Consider the following 18,176-nt stretch of genomic DNA (forward strand, 5'->3'; position numbering starts at 1 on the left):
AGGGAACATTTCATGCAAAGATGGGCACAGTAAAGGATAGAAATGATATGGACCTAACAGAAACAGAAAATAAGAAGAGGTGACAAGAATGCGCAGAAGAACTGTACAAAAAAGATCTTAATGACTCAGATAACCATCATGGTGTGATCACTCACCGAGAGCCAGACATCCTGGAGTGAAAATCAAGTGGACCTTAGGAAGCATCACTACAAACAGAGTGAGTGGAGGTGATGGGACTCCAGTTGAGCTATTTCAGATTCTAAAAAATGATGCTGTGAAAGTGCTGCACTCAGTATGCCAGCAAATTGGGAAAATTCAGAAAGCCACCCAGAAAAGATCAGTTTTCATTCCAGTTCCAAAGAAGGGCAATGCCAAAGAATGTTCTAACTACCACACAGCTGCACTCATCTCACATGCTAGCAAAGTAATGCTCAAACTTCTCCAAGCCAGGCTTCAACAGTATGTGAACCAAGAACTTCCAGATGTTCAAGCTGGATTTAGAAAAGGCAGAGGAACCAGAGATCAAATTGCCAACATCTACTGAATCACAGAAAAAGCAAGAGAATTCCAGTAAAATATGTACTTCTGCTTCATTGACTTTGCTAAAGCCTTTGAGTAAGTGGATCACATCAAACTGTGGAAAATTCCTAAAGAGATGAGAATACCAGACCTCCTTACCTGCCTCCTGAGAAATCTGTTTGCAGGTCAAGAAGCAACAGTTAGAACCGGACATGGAACAGAGACTGGTTCAAAATTGAGAAAGGAGTACGTCAAGGCTGTATATTGTCACCCTGCTCATTTAACTTCTATGCAGAGTACATCATGCAAAATGCCACATTGGATGAAGCACAAGCTGGAATTAAAATTGCCAGGAGAAACAGCAATGACCTCACATATGTAGATGCCACCACCCTTATGGCAGAAAGCGAAGAGGAACTAAGGAGTCTCTTGATGAGGGTGAAAGAGGAGAGTGAAAAAGCTGGCTTAAAACTCAACATTCAGGAACTAAGGTCATGGCATTCAGTCCCGTCACTTCATGAAAAATAGATGGGGAAAAATGGAAACAGTGACAGACTTTATTTTGGGGGGCTGATTTTTGGGGCTCCAAAATCACAGCAGATGGTGACTACAGCCATGAAATTAAAAGATTCTTGCTCCTTGAAAGCAAAGCTATGACAAACCTAGATAGCATATTAAATAGCAGAGACATTACTTTGCTGACAAAGGTCCATCTAGTTAAGGCTATGGTTTTTCCAGTAGTCATGTGTGAATGTGAGAGTTGGACCATAAAGAAAGGTGATTGCCAAAGAATTGATGCTTTTGAACTGTGTTGTTGGAAAAGACTCTTGAGAATCCCTTGGACTGCAAGGAGATCCAGTCAGCCCATCCTAAAAGAGACCAGTCCTGAATATTCATTGGAAGGACTGATGCTGAAGCTGAAGCTCCAGTACGTTGGCCCCCTGATGTGAAGAGTGGACTCACTGGAAAGGACCCTGATGCTGGGAAGGATTGAAGGCAGGCAAGGTGGGCAACAGAGAAAGAGGTGATTGGATGTTATTACCAGTTCAATGACGAGTTTGAGTGAGCTCTGGGAGTTGCTGACGGACAGGGAGGCTTGGCGTGCTGCGGTCCATGGGGTCGCAAAGCATTGGACACGACGGAGCGACTGCACTGAACTGAAGGAGCGACTTCCCTTGTGATCCAGTAATCAAGACTCCATGCTCCCGCCGCAGGGGCGTGGGCTTGATCCCTGACTGAGGAGTGAGCTCCCACACACAGCAAGGCATTACCAAAGAGGGAAAAAAAAATTAAAAGTATAAGGAAGGTGATGTGGTACAATCTAATACCTGGGTTAGATAGATTACCAGACAGTTTGCAAGATGGATTTAAAGCAGGAGGGAAGGAGTAATTCGGTCCCCAAATCAGGTTGTTCCAGGCAGAGAAGCAGCATATACAGAAGTCCCCTGAGTGGTTCTGAGGAGCTAAAATTGGCGAACTGGGTGTTCTTACTGGAGGATGTGTTGCTTTAGGCGTGGGAAAGCATGAATAAGTGTGTGAGCAGATGATTAGCACCGATGTGGGCCTGCTGGATTTGAAACCTTTGGGCTGTCTAACATTCTTCACCAACATTTGAGCCTATGGCAGGTGGGCTAGAGTTCTAGATATGAATACAGATTAGAAAGTCTTTGCAAGAAGAATTTTGACTGTAGCACTGTGAATGACTAAGCTCACTTGGGGAACTGTATATAAGTAGGGGTTCAGCTGACACCAGAACCATGTGGAAAAGCAGCTTTTGCGAAATAGAGCGAACAACGTAGCTCGAGAAGGAGCCTGAGGATGAGCAACAGGCGGCCATTGAGAGAGGGAGCTCAGCCGCAGAGAGGCAGAACTTGGGGACTGAACATCAGAAGAAAGGCCAGGTATAGAATATTCGGGTATATCATCAGGACTGATGCTGAAGCTGAAGCTCCAATGCTGTGGGCACCTGATGCCAGGAACTGACTCACTGGAAAAGACCCTGATGCTCGGAAAGACTGAAGGCGGGAGGAGAAGGGGACGACAGAGGATGAGATGGTTGGATGGCATCACTGACTTGATGGATATGAGTTTGAGTAAACTCCGGGAGTTGGTGATGGACAGGGAGGCCTGGCGTGCTGCAGTCCATGGGTTGCAGAGAGTCAGACAGACTGCGCAACTGAACTGACTTGACTGATCATCAAACTTGAGGGGGTAGCTAAAGTTTACATGAAAGCATTACACAGAGTTAGAGATCTGTCTTTCTTAGTACAGGGTATGGGGTGGCAGGAAGGGAAGTTGTACTGCCTGTGTAGATTTTTTTTAAGTCAGCTACACTTTTGATCTGGAGAATTTAAAAATCTTTCTACCTAGCTGTTTTTTTTTTAATCTATTTTTAACTGGAGGGTACCTACCCTACAGTGGTGTGCTGGTCTCTGCCACACAAAAGCGTACACATGCCCCCTGCATCGTGACTCTCCTGCCCTCACCTGTCACCCCTTCCCATCCTCTAGGTTGTCACAGAGCACTGTCTGCCCAGCTGTTGAAATTGATCAATGGACATTCAGAGAAAGCCTTCTATTTTAGTATTAGTGTACTTTATTTCTTGACTTTTTGTTTGTTTGTTTGTTTTAAGAGCTCAAAGTAAGACAGTTTTCAATTACTGTTTTTTTTTTTTTTTTCATGTTTAATTCTTGTGCCACAAGAAGCACGTTTCCCTCAGAGTATTCATTTAGGTGCTGTGACTGCTGAGGCACGCTGGCTACACACAGACTGTATAGAAGACCTCTAGCCAAAACTGTCCTTAAAGATTGTCGCTGAAGAAACTGGTCAAGGGAACACAACTAGAACATATTTTAGAAGCTTTTTCCTGGCCTTTACTTTATGAGCACAGGCATTTATGTGGCAATCAGTTTGTTATTCCACATTTGAAGCGTTTGTCCTGAGTTGGTTAAAGTAGTTGCTGGTTCTTCTTTAAGCTTCCATAGATAAATACTTTAAAGAGTCATGGCCTTATATTTGTTAATTTCATCCTGAAATAATACCTGTTCCATTTTTCCTGTGTTTAGGGGAAAGAAACCCTGATGCCTCCTATCCCCTTTGCTAGACCACAGGATTTGGGGCCAACAATTGCCATTGTTACTAAAGTCAACCAGATCCAGGATCAGCTACTGAAGAAGCATGACATTGAGCTTTACATGCACCTGAACAGACTAGAAATTGCGCCACAGATATATGGGTTGTAAGTATTCAGTTTAAATTGCGGCAGCACCAAATTCTGATTTACAGTGGTTTCTGTATGTTTTGGATTCATGGAAGTAAGAGTGAGCATCGTCCCGGCGGTGGTTCTTTCATTTCGCCTTTGTGTTCTGTGAGCCAGTCACTGTGCTCACTGCTTTCATACGCTGTCTTTCATCTAATATTACCCTTTGTTACAAAGGGAGAAGCTGAGACGTACAGTAAAGCTGTTAGTCACTCAGTTGTGTCCAACACTTTGCAACCCCATGGACTATAGCCCACCAGGCTCTCCTGTCCATGGAATTCTTGAGGCAAGAATACTGAAGTGGGTTGCCATTCCCTCCTACAAGGGATCTTCCCATCCCAGGGATCGAACCTGGGTCTCCTGCATTGCAGGCAGATTCTTTACTATCTGAGCCACCAGGGAAGCCTGAGGTTTACAATAACCTTACACGTACTGAACAGTGAAATCATAATTCAGTCCAGATGGAACTGGATCCATAATCTGCAAAGCCCAGTGCAAAATAAAAATAAATGGCTCTTGAAAAAAATGAGTGGGAATCTCAAGATGGCAACAGCAGATCATTAAACCAAGCCTTCTGAGAAGTGCAGAGTCACACAGATTCTATACATGTGAAGCAGCCCAGTACCCAGACAGTCCTGTAATATATTCACGTTCTTGCCGCTTTATAATGTGCTTATCTGCTCTACCCTTTGGAGTGCATTTCTAAAAGTAAGATGAATGTCTCTCACAGTAAAAATAATATATTAACCTTCTTTAGCTGGATGATTTCTGTAACATACTGTAGCAGGAGAATATGGAGCCATTCACCCTTAGGTGTATATGAGCGTGTGTGTGTGTGTGTGCATTCAGTAACTTATAATGTGAGTGTGCAAATCAGCAACTTTAATAAATATGAATTAGTTGTGTAGTGCTACAGACAGCTAAAGGATCTTTTAGATTCAGATGATACGGCATTCATATCTAATGTTGGGCGTTCCCTTGGTAGATGTTTCTTGCAGATCACATCTTTCAACTAGATCGAAAATGGAAAATTGAGAAGGTTTTCTGAGATACACATAATAGATTCGCAGTGACTATGAGTTCATTATTTCAATTAAGAAGAACCTCAAGTCATAGGTTTTGAACCAGAGCAGAAGCCATTTATTTAGAGCAAAGGAAAGCATGTCAGTGAGCGTTTTCTTCATGTCCGTGTGGCACAGTCTGACGCTAGTGACTGCTGCTTAGCTGCTCTCCTCCTGAAGCCCTGAGCTCTGACTGACACCCTCCACACTCCTGTTTCAGTGATACTCGTTTGCATTTTTGTGACTTAAGCTTGACTTCATCACTGAGAGTCGCTCCGTCATTCCCAGTGGGAGGGAGAAAGCTGTGGGAATCATGGGTCTTGGGCAGCACTGTAAATACTGTCACACTGGCATTTACTCCACTTTCAAGTCTGGCTAACATATGTGTGATTATAGAATAAAACTCTGTGGCAAACTACCAAGTGGCCAGGTCAGGAGGCAGATTCTATGTTCTTTTCAGCTTTGTGCCCCTCCAGTCTTCCTGCCTGGGAAACCCCACGGACAGAGGAGCCTGGAGGGCTACAGTCCATGGGGTCACAAAAGATTCAGACACGAGGTAGCAGCGAAACTACAGCAATGCACTCAAACAGCTGGTTCATTCAAACACAGAAAATGATTTGATAGCTTCAAAAACTGTTTTCTGGTCTAGAAATTTGTCTTAAATATTGGAGAAAGAAACTAATGCCAGACACGTTTCTCACGTCTTGGAAATGCTCTCTTGTTTGCTACCTCTTTGGCCGAGCTGGTGCCTTACATTGTGGTGGTCGTGGCATGGACTTGGGTACGGTGATTTTTAGCCAGTGTGTTCAGGTTTCCTTATCAGACATTAGTTCCCATCTGCTTTCTCTTCATAATGACCCATAGAACTTCTTTCACATCCAACCAGCACCTTCCCAATAAAATTCTGTGATCCCTGATGTAATTACTCTTAATCTTTTCAACTTCATTTTTTAGCAGTACTAACAAAATCAGGGCTTGCAGTAACAGTAGCTGACTCAGTTATCCCTTTATTTTTGTATAGATGTATTATTTTAAAATACACAATTTTTCATCCTTGAAGAAATCACTCATTCTCTTAATTGTTCTGTATGACATTCTGTAGTGCAAGGATTTTACTTACTTATATCACTTATTAAATTTGATTTCATAATTTCTTTTGGTGAGGCAATGTGGTTGAGTTGCCCTATGTCTTTATGCTACCCTAAGCTGTACCACTCATCTATATATTTCCTATTGAAGACTGTTAGAATGGGCACAAAGGATAATATGAGTGTAATATAAAATGGCAGTTAGAAGCATAGACTTTGAAATGATACAGACTTGTTTAACCACTCTGAGCTTTGGTTTCTTCATCTGTGAAATGGAAATGAAAAATAGTGGTACGTACTTCATGAAAGTTAAATCATAATATATAAAAATCATAGTGTTCAGTAGGGGATGAACATTGAGTATATGGTGAGCACTGCTTTCGTTTTCATTATCTGCCATTGTCGTTGCAGACTTAAGATATCATGGCCCTGTCAGCATGACGTACCCTGTGATTTGTGAGCTCTTCTAGCTCTGACTTTGGCTTTCTGTGTTTTCTTCAATAAAGCATCCAAGCTTCTACTTAAGTGGAATCATAATAGCTATCCTTTGTAGGGGTGCTTCTCAAGAAATAGTACAGAATTGAAGAGTAAACTTTTAGAAACATTATAGCAGTTTGACAGAATAATTTTATGTCCTTGAACCTAATAAATGTTGTAGGTTTTATTTCATGGAAATAAATTAAAATTATTAGTTTTGTTTTAGATCATACAAGTAATATTAATCTAATTAACTGCTGATGCTCCTATATGTTGCTCTTGGGAGAAAGTTGTTTACAAGGTGGAGAAAAGGTTATTTAGCAAAATGAAACTATATCCCGTATTGAGTCCAGGTTTCTAATTTTAGTCAGTCTTAGCAGTGGCATCCCACTCCAGTACTCTTGCCTGGAAAATCCCATGGACAGAGGAGCCTCGTAGGCTGTGGTCCATGGGGTCGTGAAGAGTTGGACACGACTGAGCGACTTCCATTTCACTTTTCACTTTCATGCATTGGAGAAGGAAATGGCAACCCCCTCCAGCGTTCTTGCCTGGAGAATCCCAGGGACGGGAGAGCCTGGTGGGCTGCCGTCTGTGGGGTCGCACAGAGTTGGACACAACTGAAGTGACTTAGCAGCAGCAGCAGCAGTTGCATGGTACATTAAAATCTAATTAAATCTGCTTTCTGATATGGTTGTGGTTATCTTTAAGACAAAGATTTGGGACTTCCCTGGGGTCCTGTAGCTAAGACTCCACGCTCCCAATTCAGGGGCCTGGGTTCAATCCCTGGTCAGGGCACTGGATCCCACATGCCACAACTAAGAGACCAGGCACAGCCAAATAATTAAATAATTTTTTTTTAAAGAAATGTAAAAGGTTTTATAATTGCCCCATTCTGGTGTTCTTGCCTGGAGAATCCCAGGGTCAGCAGAGCCTGGTGGGCTGCCATCTATGGGGTCGCAGAGTCGGACTCGACTGAATCAACTTAGCTGCAGCGGCAGCATTCTGATATTTGTGTGAGAATATGTGTGGAAGTCTCCTGATGTGGTAAATATGCCATCTATAAATGCACTTACTGCTTTTTGTTAGTAAATGTACTTAACAAAATTAAAATTAATAATTAGTGTATCCACATGAAATGTGGAACTTGTTCTAGTTTTGTGGAAAATGGCGTTGGTGATTTGATAGGGATCACACTGAATCGGTCGATTGCATCTGGCAGTACAGTCAGGAGGAGTGTCTGTCCATCTGTCTGTGCCACCTCTGACCCCTTTCTTCAGTGTCTTACAGTCTTCTCCATGCAGCTCCTTTGTCCCCTTAGGTAGGCCTATTCCTGTTTTTGTTGTAATGGTTAGTGGGACTGATTCCTTAATTTCTCTTTCTGGGTTTTCATTGTTAGTGTATAGGAGTGCAAGTGATTTCTGTGTATTGATTTTGTATTCTGCGACTTTGTTAAATTCACTGATTAGGTCTAGGAATTTTCTGACAATATAAGTGGTGCTGGGAAAACTGGACAGCTACATGTGAAAGAATGAAATTAGAACACTGCCTAACACCGTACACAAAGATAAACTCAAAACGGATTAAAGACCTAAATGTAAGACCAGAAACTATGAAACACTTAGAGGAAAACACAGGCAGAACCCTTGATGACGTAAATCAAAGCAAGATCCTCTACGACCCACCTCCTAGAGTAATAGAAATAAAAACAAAAATAAACAGATAGGACCTAATTAAACTTAAAAGATTTTATACAACAGAGGAAACTATAAATAAGGTGAAAAGACAACCCTCAGCATGGGAGAAAATAATAGCAAATGAAACAACTGACAGGGGATTAATTTTCAAAATACACAAGCGGTTCATACAACTCAATACCAGAAAAACAAAGAACCCAATCAAAAAGTGGGAAAAAGACATAAACAGACATTTCTCCAAAGAAGACATACAGATGGCTACCAAACACATTGAAAATGTGCTCAACAGTGCTCATTATTAGGGAGATGCAAATCAAAACTACACTGAGATATCACTTCACACTGGTCAGAATGGCCGTCATCAAGAAGTCTGCAGTGAATGCTGGGCGGGGTGTGGGGGAAAGGGAAGGAACCCTCTTCCACTGCTGGTGGGAATGTAAATTGATGGAGTCACCATGGAAGGCGGTATGGAGATTCCTTAAAAAGCTAGGAATAAAACCACCATATGACCCAGCAATCCCACTCCTAGACGTATACCCTGAGGAAATCAGAATTGAAAAAGACATATGGACCCCAGTGTCCACTGCAGCCCTATTTACAGTAGCTAGGACGTGGAAGCAGCTGGCTGTCCGTCGACAGATGAATGGATAAAGAAGCTGCAGTCCATGTATAAAGGAAACATTGCTCAACCATATAAAGGAACACATGTGAGTCTGTTCTAAGGGAGGTGAACCGAGAGCCTATTCTAGAGTGACGTGAGTCAGAAGGAGAAAAGCAAATGTCGTATGCTAATGCATATATATGGAGTCTAGATAGAGGGTACTGATGGAATCATTTGCAGGGCAGCAGAGAGACACAGACATCATCCAGAGCAGACTTAGGACACGGCGGGGGAGGGGAGGAAGGAGAGCGTGGGATGTATGAAGGCTGTAGTGCGGAGACTTACGTTACCACGTGTAAAATAGAGAGCCAGTGGGAATCTACTGTATGACTCAGGGAGCTCAGACCAGGGCTCAGTAACAACCTAGAGGGAGGGGATGGGCAGGGAGGTTCAAGAGGGAGGGGACACGTGAATACACACGGCTGATTCATATTGATGTTTGGTGGAAACCAACACAATTCTGTAAAGCAATTACCCTTCAATTAAAAAATAAATTTAAAATTTAAAAAACAGTGTAAAAATGTTAATTGCAAACATTGGCTAAAGTCATTCCAAATTAGCTTATCATAATTTTAAATAAATTGATGAAATTTGTCATGAAATACAGGAATAAGATCCTAGGAAAGCTTGAATGTTATATAATAACTTGCTTATTAATGCTATTATTTTGTATATTTAAGTGTATTATCTCCTGAATAACTGTAACTGGATTTTCTGTCAGGAAATGTTAAATCAACTTACTACTTAGGTTAAACAGTGTTAATTTCTAATTAAATATTTAATACATCCTAAATGGACATAAGTCTGAGTGAACTCCAGGAGTTGGTGATAGTGAGGCCTGGCGTGCTGCAATTCATGGGGTCGCAAAGAGTCGGACATGACTGAGCTACTGAACTGAACTGAACTGAAGTGATATTATAGAATAATATTTCCTAAAAGTAATTTACACTATCTTCCACTAATTTTGTGAAAGGTTACTCCTTTTATACCAAAAATGAAATTTCTCTTTAAAAATTCAGGAAATTTATTATCTTGACTTGTCTCTTGTTTGCTAATTATTAGACTTTTTAAAATTCAAGTTCTAAGGGGCCTATCAATGCATGCTGACTAATTTCCAAAGTGAAACACTGACTACATGACTTCAAGGTGACTTCTAACAGTTGCTGTTCAGTGTTTTCATATGAGAATAAGAATGTCCTGTGATTTCATCACTTAGGAGTTATTTTTGTGAAAAAACCTCTAAAATATTACTTTCACCATTTCATCCCTGAGTATGTGTTATTTTAATTCCAGAAGAACCTAATCATAGCAGATAAAAATACAAGTATTCAGTGCTGTTTTCTTAATACTCAATACTATTTTGAAAAGAGATTAAAAATTGAAGTTTAAAAATAACAGTTTTTGCTAGGCCAGAGTAACTGTATTTTATTAGCACTTTTAAATATATTGAATCTGTATATTTTCAACTACATTTTATTCTCTGATATAAATAGAATACATAATAAGCATCTGTGGGATATGCAATTAATGTCACTTTTGAGGAAAGATCCTCATAACACACTTGGGCTTTGGCATTCTTAAATTATGAGGACTTTACAGCACTCATGGGATAAATTCCATATCTCCCAAATGTTTATTATACATCTTTCATTTCCCTTATTTCCTATTTTCTGGATTAGCAGTTGTTTTGCTGTGTTGATACCTAGTAATTTAGTAGAGGAGGTTCTTGATTATTGATAAATAATCTGCTAAATTTGGGTATTGTTTCCAAATATTTATATCACAGTATATTTGTTCTAACACATATCAGTGTAATTGTGTATAACTACCAAGTTTTTCGAGCTGATATTTGAAGTATAATCATATGGTCAAAAATACAACTGTCATCAAAGTCAGTATAATTACCCACCTTAAAAATTCTCTCTCAACAGGTTAAGAAATGGCTTCCTGTTCTAAACACAGTCAGTGATTGAAATGTTCTTATCTTTTTAATGAGCTTTACATTATGTATTAAATATAAAATATATGTTTGATACCTTGTTATGCACTGGGCAATCCCCCCAAGTTAATCCTTTTGAAAAAGCTGGGTTTTCCTACTTCTATATGAAGAGTTATAATTAAGAATTATTGGGAAAGATAATTATTTGAAATAATGATTAATAATTGTTGATATTCATTGTTTCCTAAGGACCAGACATTGTCCCTAATGGCTGTCATCAGCTACTTATTCTCACAACACATTGGTACACGTATTGTGACCATCTCCATTTTGTAGATGAGGAACTTGAAAGTATAAAGGCTTATTTTGTTTAGATAAACTAGCTACCAAAAAGGTGAGCCAGGCTTTGCACTCCTGAGCCTGCATTCATACTCTTGTTTGACTAGGACTGTGAGGATGTAGGAGAATTTTTCAGGTGGGTAATTATCCTGGAGAATCCCATGGACCAGAGGAGCCTGGTAGGCTACAGTCCACGGGGTCGCAAAGAGTCAGCCACGACTGAGCGACTTCACTTACTTACTTACTTAATTATACTGACATTGATGACAGTTATATTTTTGACCATATGATTATACTTCAAATATCACCTCAAAAAACTTGGTAGTTATACACAATCACACTGATATGTGTTAGAACAAATATACTGTGATATAAATATTTGGAAAGAATACCAAAATTTAGCAGATTATTTATCAATAATCAAGAACCTCCTCTACTAAACTACGTGTAAGACACATAGACGTACTATGTATCAGACTAGACCATGAGTCAAACGCAGGGCAAGCAGATAAGCAGCAAAGACCAGACAAGGTCAAGGCCTAGAATCAGAGGAGCCTTGTTACTAGTGATCAGAAACCAGCCTACTCCAAAATTTCATTCCACTAAAATTCAGTGCAAAAATAAAAAAAGTTTTGCAGTGTAGTTGATGTGTTTGAGAGAGGCAAGACTGGAAACATGGATACTGGTAAGGATGGCTTTGCCCTTGTCTGGGTAAGAATTGATAATAGCAGTGGAGGAGAGGTGGTCTGAAGAAATGTTTCACTGATAGAATCTATGGTTTGGTAATAACCCAGACTGATAATGCTTATTTGAGAAAACGGAGGACGCTGTGGAATGGAGTTACTATAGTTTCGCAGCATCCAGTGCGCCTCCCTGCTGGATCACCTTTTCGTTTCTTCTGAAGCAGTCTGCCCAGTCTATGTGTTACCAAACCCAACCGCCTCAGCTGCTTGCTTCCTCGCCACCAGCCTGAAGCTCACCTTGTCTTCTGCCCTATTATTGATGCCTCTGTTCACTCTCTGTATACCCTGGAGTTAACAGTTTCCCTCTTCTTTGTGACCAGGAGCCATTAGGTATTATATCTTCAATGTTTCTAACCTAGTTCTCTTTGCTAGTTTCTTAAGAAAAAAATGAATCAGCAAAACAAAAACCTTTCTTTGAGCCGCCTCCTCCAGTAGGCCTACTTAACGCCTCTTTTTGTTTTCTAAACCTCCAGAAATAAATATTTCAGTTTCAATTTGCCAGTGATTCAGTGTCACTGTGGAGTAAGTGTAAATGGTTGGTCTAAATACACCAGTTATAAGACAGTTTGGAAGATTTTAAACATGAGCCAACTACATTCTGTCTACAAGAAGCTCACTTTGGATATGGTGTTTGTAGATTAGAAGGTTGGAAAAGGTAAAACACAGAAACATTAAAAGAAATGAGGAAAGTGATAATAATGTCAAATAAAGTACAGAGAACAAAAAATTACCACAGACAAAACGGATATTACATAATGGTAAAAGGGTCAGTCCAGCAAATGGATTTAGCAGCCCTTAATGTGTGTATTGAAACAACAGAGTTACAAAATACGTGAACCAAAAGAGAGCTGAAAGAAGAAAGACAAATCCATATTTATAGCTGGAGACTATTACTAATTGATAGTAAACTAGACAAAAAAATATAGAACTCAACAATGGTAGTTTATACCTTCAGTTCAGTTCAGTTCAGTCGCTCAGTCGTGTCCGACTCTTTGCGACCCCAAGAAGACTAATTCAAAGTAAGCAGAGGAAGGAATAAAGGTAAGGATGGAAACCAATATAATTAAGAACACTACAAAGATAATAGAATAACAAGAAACAGAAGAGTAAGAAAAATGAAACAAAAAGCTATTTCTTTGAAAAGATTAATAAAATTAACAGGCTTGAACAAAAGAGAGGCAGGAGAGAAGGTGGGCATGCTTACAGGAGAGCACAACGAGACCCCCGTGGTTATGGAGCGTGTGGTGTTAGGACTGTGAACTGCTGCGTATCCTGGGGGTGATCGGGTGCCATGTTTCTGTAGGACGCCACCCTTGGGGAAACTGAGTTCACAGACTCTCTATGCGGTTTCTTCCAACTTCATGTGAATATACAATTATCTCAGAATAAGTTTTGTTAAAATAATGTCAATTCAGATAGCTCACGTCTTTAGCCCAACCAAATAAATTGGGTTTATTTATTTTCTTAGTATTGAGTTTAAAGCTTTCTATATATTCCATAGGCAGGTCTGTTGTCATATTTGTTATTCTCAAATAGTATCTTCCTGCCAGTGGATCGTGTTTTCATTTCTTACAAGCATCTTTCATAGCGCAAACATTTTTCCTTTCTGGTGAAATTCAAATTATCTGTTGTTCCCATACCAAGTTTGTTTTGGTTGTCTTATCTAAGAATTCTGTGTTTAACCCAAATCATAAACATCTTATTTTCTTCTAATTGTTTTGTGTAGTATGTTTAGGCCTGTGATCCATTTTGAGTAAATTTTTGTATAAAGTGGTCATGATTAATTAATCAATTATTTTTGGCAGATAGATCCAGGTCTTCTAGTATCATTGTGGAAAGACTATCCTTTTCCCATTGAGCTGCCTTTGCATCTTTGTCAGAAACCAGTTGGTTTGATTTGTGGGTTTATTGCTGATCTGAGTTTTTACTTCTGTTGTTCTGTTAATTACTGAAAGAGGAGTGTTGGTCCGGCTGTAACTGTGAATTTCTCTGTTTCTGAAAAGCCGCTTCAGAATGACAGACATCTAAGATTGAGAATTAGCCATCCAGTATTCTTAGGTGCCTGCTAAGTTGCTTCAGTTGAGTCCGACTCTTTGTGACCCCATGGACTATAGCTTGGCAGGCTCCTCAGTTCATGGGATTCTCCAGGCAAGAATAGTGAAGTGTAAGATACTCCAGCCAAGACCCTCTTCTGCAGGGGGTCTTCGTGACTCAGGGATCGAACCCACGTCTCATTATGTCACCTGCATTGCAGGCACATTCTTTACCATTAGCACCACCTGGGAAGCCTTAAAGTTTTTAGTTTTGTTTTGTTTGGCTGCACTATGTAGCATGTGGGATCTTAGTTCCCTGACCAGGGATCGAACCTGTGGCCTCTGCAGTGGAAGCTCAGTATTAATCACTGGGCCACCAGAGAAGTTCCCAGTATTCTTATCCCAATACAAATGGCACAATTTTCTTTTAATTTGTGGCAGGTAACTCAGTCTTGTTTCTTTCCTGGTACTTTTTGACACACAGAGAACATAATTCCAGTGATGTATATGGTATGTATAGACATGTTAGTAAAACTGTTAAATACAGCTGGCTTACGAGCTTTGAGGAACTAGTGAATTCCAATATGATCTTGGAGTGCTGTATCTAAAAGGACTGTTTGATATTTGGAAATACAGTGTTTAACACAGACCAGGACTTTTTTTTTTTTTTTTTTTTTGCTCTTTTCTAAAATTCTTCCCATAGGTTGATTTTTTTCCAATTAAATGACTTTTTCCACTAGTGTTTTGGACCCTAATAAATACATGGGATTAGTGGAAACAACCAAAAAGCAAATGATGTCCTTTTCATTTGATGTATTTGAATAGTTTTAGATGATTCCAAAGTATTAAGCTTCTAACAAGTATTTACAATGAATGTTAAAATGCTTTCAATACATATATAAGAAGTTTTTTGTTTTTTTTTTAATTTTTACTTTACAATTCTGTATTGGTTAAGAAGTTTTTATTGTAAACTTTTTATCTCTGTAATTAAGACCATCCTTTAAACTTATCTGTTTGTCAAAGCAATTCATTTATTAAAGACCAATATGTAAATATTTTCTAAAGTATATGATTAAATTCACAGTGTTGAAATATATGTTTCTGATTAAGAATTGAGGTGATTGAGACACAAGACATGCTGTACACCTGAGAAATACTGATGTGCCAGAGGCTGCAGGCCAGGATGGTTCATAAGAGAACAGCACCCCCACCAACACCCTTCTGGTTGTTAGGGATGAGAGTCATCCTTGTTTCTTGAGTTCTTCCTCTTAAATGGTATAACACTTTGTCATCCCCAGTGTTAACCTTACCCAGCAGACCTGGGTCAACCTCAGTTTACATCAGCGTTCTCTGGAGGAGCTTGATAGAACAGTTGACTACACAGTTGCTGTGATGTCTTTACCTGGACATAAGTGTGTGGGAAAACAAATATCACCCCACACCTCAGCAAGCATAAAATGCCATCTAATATTCTCCAGGAAGACAGGGTCCGCGTCAGTTTCAGTCTTAATGGAACACTGGGATGTCTTTTTAAGCCGTCTGGTTTAACAGCACAGTGACACGACTGTAAGTCCAGTATCACCTTTGAGTCTGTGAGCCAGTAGAAGACGTTTAGGTTGGAAGGGACATAACTTTGGTCCTCAAATTGGAACTGTTATCTTCTAAGGCATGAAGGCGAAATTTTCAGGACTTCCTGGGAAGTAACAGTTAAGTGGAGGTGAAGTACTTGCCATATTAATTAGCCTCTCATGTTCTGTCTCTCTCATCTCTCATCCTTGGCGCCTTTATTTCATGGGTCTCTGATTGTTTTCCTCTTCTCTAACTCCTTCCATAACCAAGTAAGCCAGAGGCAAATTGAATATCTGCAGCTAATTGCCCTAATAAGCTCTTTCCTAGTGCTCTATGGTAATTCATGTATGACATCATACTCCATTATTAAGTATAGCCTGTAATTAACCTAATTTGTATCACTTACATCAGTGATTACAGTGTGTGTCTTTAATAGGTGTCTGACCAGCCTTAAGCTTCTACCTTATTTTTCAGCCTTTAGGGTCTTGGCCTAAGATACGTAAAATCTTTTATGGGAACTACTAGTACTTGAAACAGACGCCTGTAAATGTCAGCTTTTCCAGAGAAGTGTCTCTTGACCAGCTTTTAAGACATCTGAGATCATCCAATACACATACTGTGTGGATATTCTATTATCTTTCCAACTTCTATAAAATTGTTTTAAGGATAGCATTGTACCATTAAATAAACTTTCTCTGACCCACAATGTCAAGGTAGAATCCCGCCTTCCTACCTTTAGTTCTTCCCTGACCTAAGTATTAGGAAAATGATGAGCTTGCTTTAATGATGACAACCTCTTCCAGGCTCATAATTTCATAAGATGCTGTTTGACAAACACTGCTGATTCAACCAGGAAAACTCATCATTTTTTACACTCAGTTTAAAAGGGTGGAAAGTAAGAACTCTTCTACCACAAACTCTATGAAACACTTTTTTTTCACTCATAGGGTGGCACTAACGGTAAAGACGGAGAAGGCAGTGGCGCCCCACTCCAGTCCCCTTGCCTGGAGAATCCCACGGACGGAGGAGCCTGGTGGGCTGCCGTCCATGGGGTCACTGAGGGTCGGACACGACTGAGCGACTTCACTTCCACTTTTCACTTTCATGCATTGGAGAAGGAAATGGCAACCCACTCCAGTGTTCTTGCCTGGAGAATCCCAGGGACCGGGGAGCCTGGTGGGCTGCCGTCTGTGGGGTCGCACAGAGTCGGACATGGCTGAAGCGACTCAGCAGCAGCAGCAGCAGTGGTGAAGAACCCTCCTGCCAGTGCAGGCGTGAGAGCTCCAAGCTCAGTCCCTGCGTCAAGACGACCCCCGAGGAGGGCACGGCAGCCCGCTCCAGTGCTCTTGCCTGGAGAACCCCATGGACAGAGGAGCCTGGCGGGCCACAGTCCACGGGGTCGCCCAGAGGCGGACACGCCTGAGCGACTGGGCACGGCACGACAGAGATACATGGGTTAAGCGTCCGTGGGGCATATTGCTTTTTACTTATTTTTGCTTTTGGCTACTTTTAATTCTTCATCATAGCTTTCTTTACCCCTCAATTTTCTTAGTCTTAATTTTGGAGTTTTAAATACTGGATTTGTATCAGAATTTAAGTACAGGAAAAGAAATACTGTTTACAATTCAGTTTAGCTTCTATATATACATTTTGTTTCTGGAATCTCCTTTCACTAAAATTTGCCTCCCTAATGAAAATAATGTTCTTGTTTCCATTTTCCTTCAGTCATTAGTAGTTTGATATTTCTGTATAATTTCATGTAATGATTTTAGCAAACCTGCCACCTCCAAAAGGTCCTTATTATGGCTTGAACTATAAATTGTATGTGGAGTTAAAAAAAAAAGTCCAGACTTTGAAAAAAAATTTAAATAGTCTTATTAAGATTAAATGTTATGCTGCATGGAGTTTGTGGGGGAAAATATGGTATAATTTTTAAAGGATTTTTATTTTTAATCAGTAATCATTAAATCGACATAAACCCTGATTAAAAGGCAACAGAGACAATGTCAAGATGAAGAGAACTGGGGAGGAAAAGCTGAGTCATGGTCTGAGGAATCCCACCTGTGCCGAGCAGGTTCAGCTTCTACTAAAGAAAGGGTCTGCCTTAATTAAGTCAGTGGGATTTAAACAGTGGTGTACGTTACGTTCAGTCATGTCTGACTCTTTGTGACCCCATGGACTGTAGCCCGCCAGGCTCCTCTGTCCATGGGGTTCTCCAGGCAAGAATACTGGAGTGGGTTGCCATTTCCTCCAGCGGAATCTTTCTGACCCAGGGATTTTTCTGGCGTTATCTTGTGTCTCCTGCGTTGGCAAGCAGATCCTGTCCTGCTGATGCCCCCTGGGGAGCTGAAGTGTGAGCAGTGGCCCCTGTGGATGCTCTCCAAAGGAGCTAGTGTTCCCAGGTGTGACGGTGCGCCTCTCCAGCCTAGGGCGGGAGGGGTCAGCGCTGCACGTGTGTCTTAGTGGGAGGCGTCTTACCATGTCGATGGCTGCTGTGAACTGTACACTCAGTTCATTTGTATCACCAACTTATAATTACAAGGGTTTTGTTTTATTTGAAGTAAATATTGAGAGAAAAATTACATTTATCTTTTGTTTCTATCCTCTTACAGTTGCCAAACCCAGTAACAGGTTCTGGGTTGCCTAAATGTTTGCGAAAGTTGAGTTAAAGTCACATTAAAAGTACTCCCTTTTATAAGGTTGCCATGTGGCATTGCTGTTTGCAGAGCACTTAAAACAGTGTCTGGCACATGGCAAACACTTCCTAAGTGTCATTAAATTTAAAAATAATGAT

At 40.4% G+C, this 18,176-nt stretch overlaps 1 protein-coding gene across 4 annotated transcripts in view; it reads left to right on the top strand.

Moving 5' to 3' along the window:
- TBC1D5 (TBC1 domain family member 5) overlaps nt 1–18,176 on the top strand; it is a 585,769-nt gene that overhangs the window by 354,444 nt on the left and 213,149 nt on the right. For all 4 annotated transcript variants that reach the window (XM_040263533.1, XM_040263505.1, XM_040263514.1 and 1 more), the window contains one exon: nt 3,585–3,757. In XM_040263533.1, the coding sequence (XP_040119467.1) occupies nt 3,585–3,757 (173 nt within the window). The remainder of the gene's footprint in view (nt 1–3,584; nt 3,758–18,176) is intronic.

This window comes from Oryx dammah, unplaced genomic scaffold, assembly GCF_014754425.2.
Source record: "Oryx dammah isolate SB20612 unplaced genomic scaffold, SCBI_Odam_1.1 HiC_scaffold_2, whole genome shotgun sequence".
NCBI lineage: Eukaryota > Metazoa > Chordata > Mammalia > Artiodactyla > Bovidae > Oryx > Oryx dammah.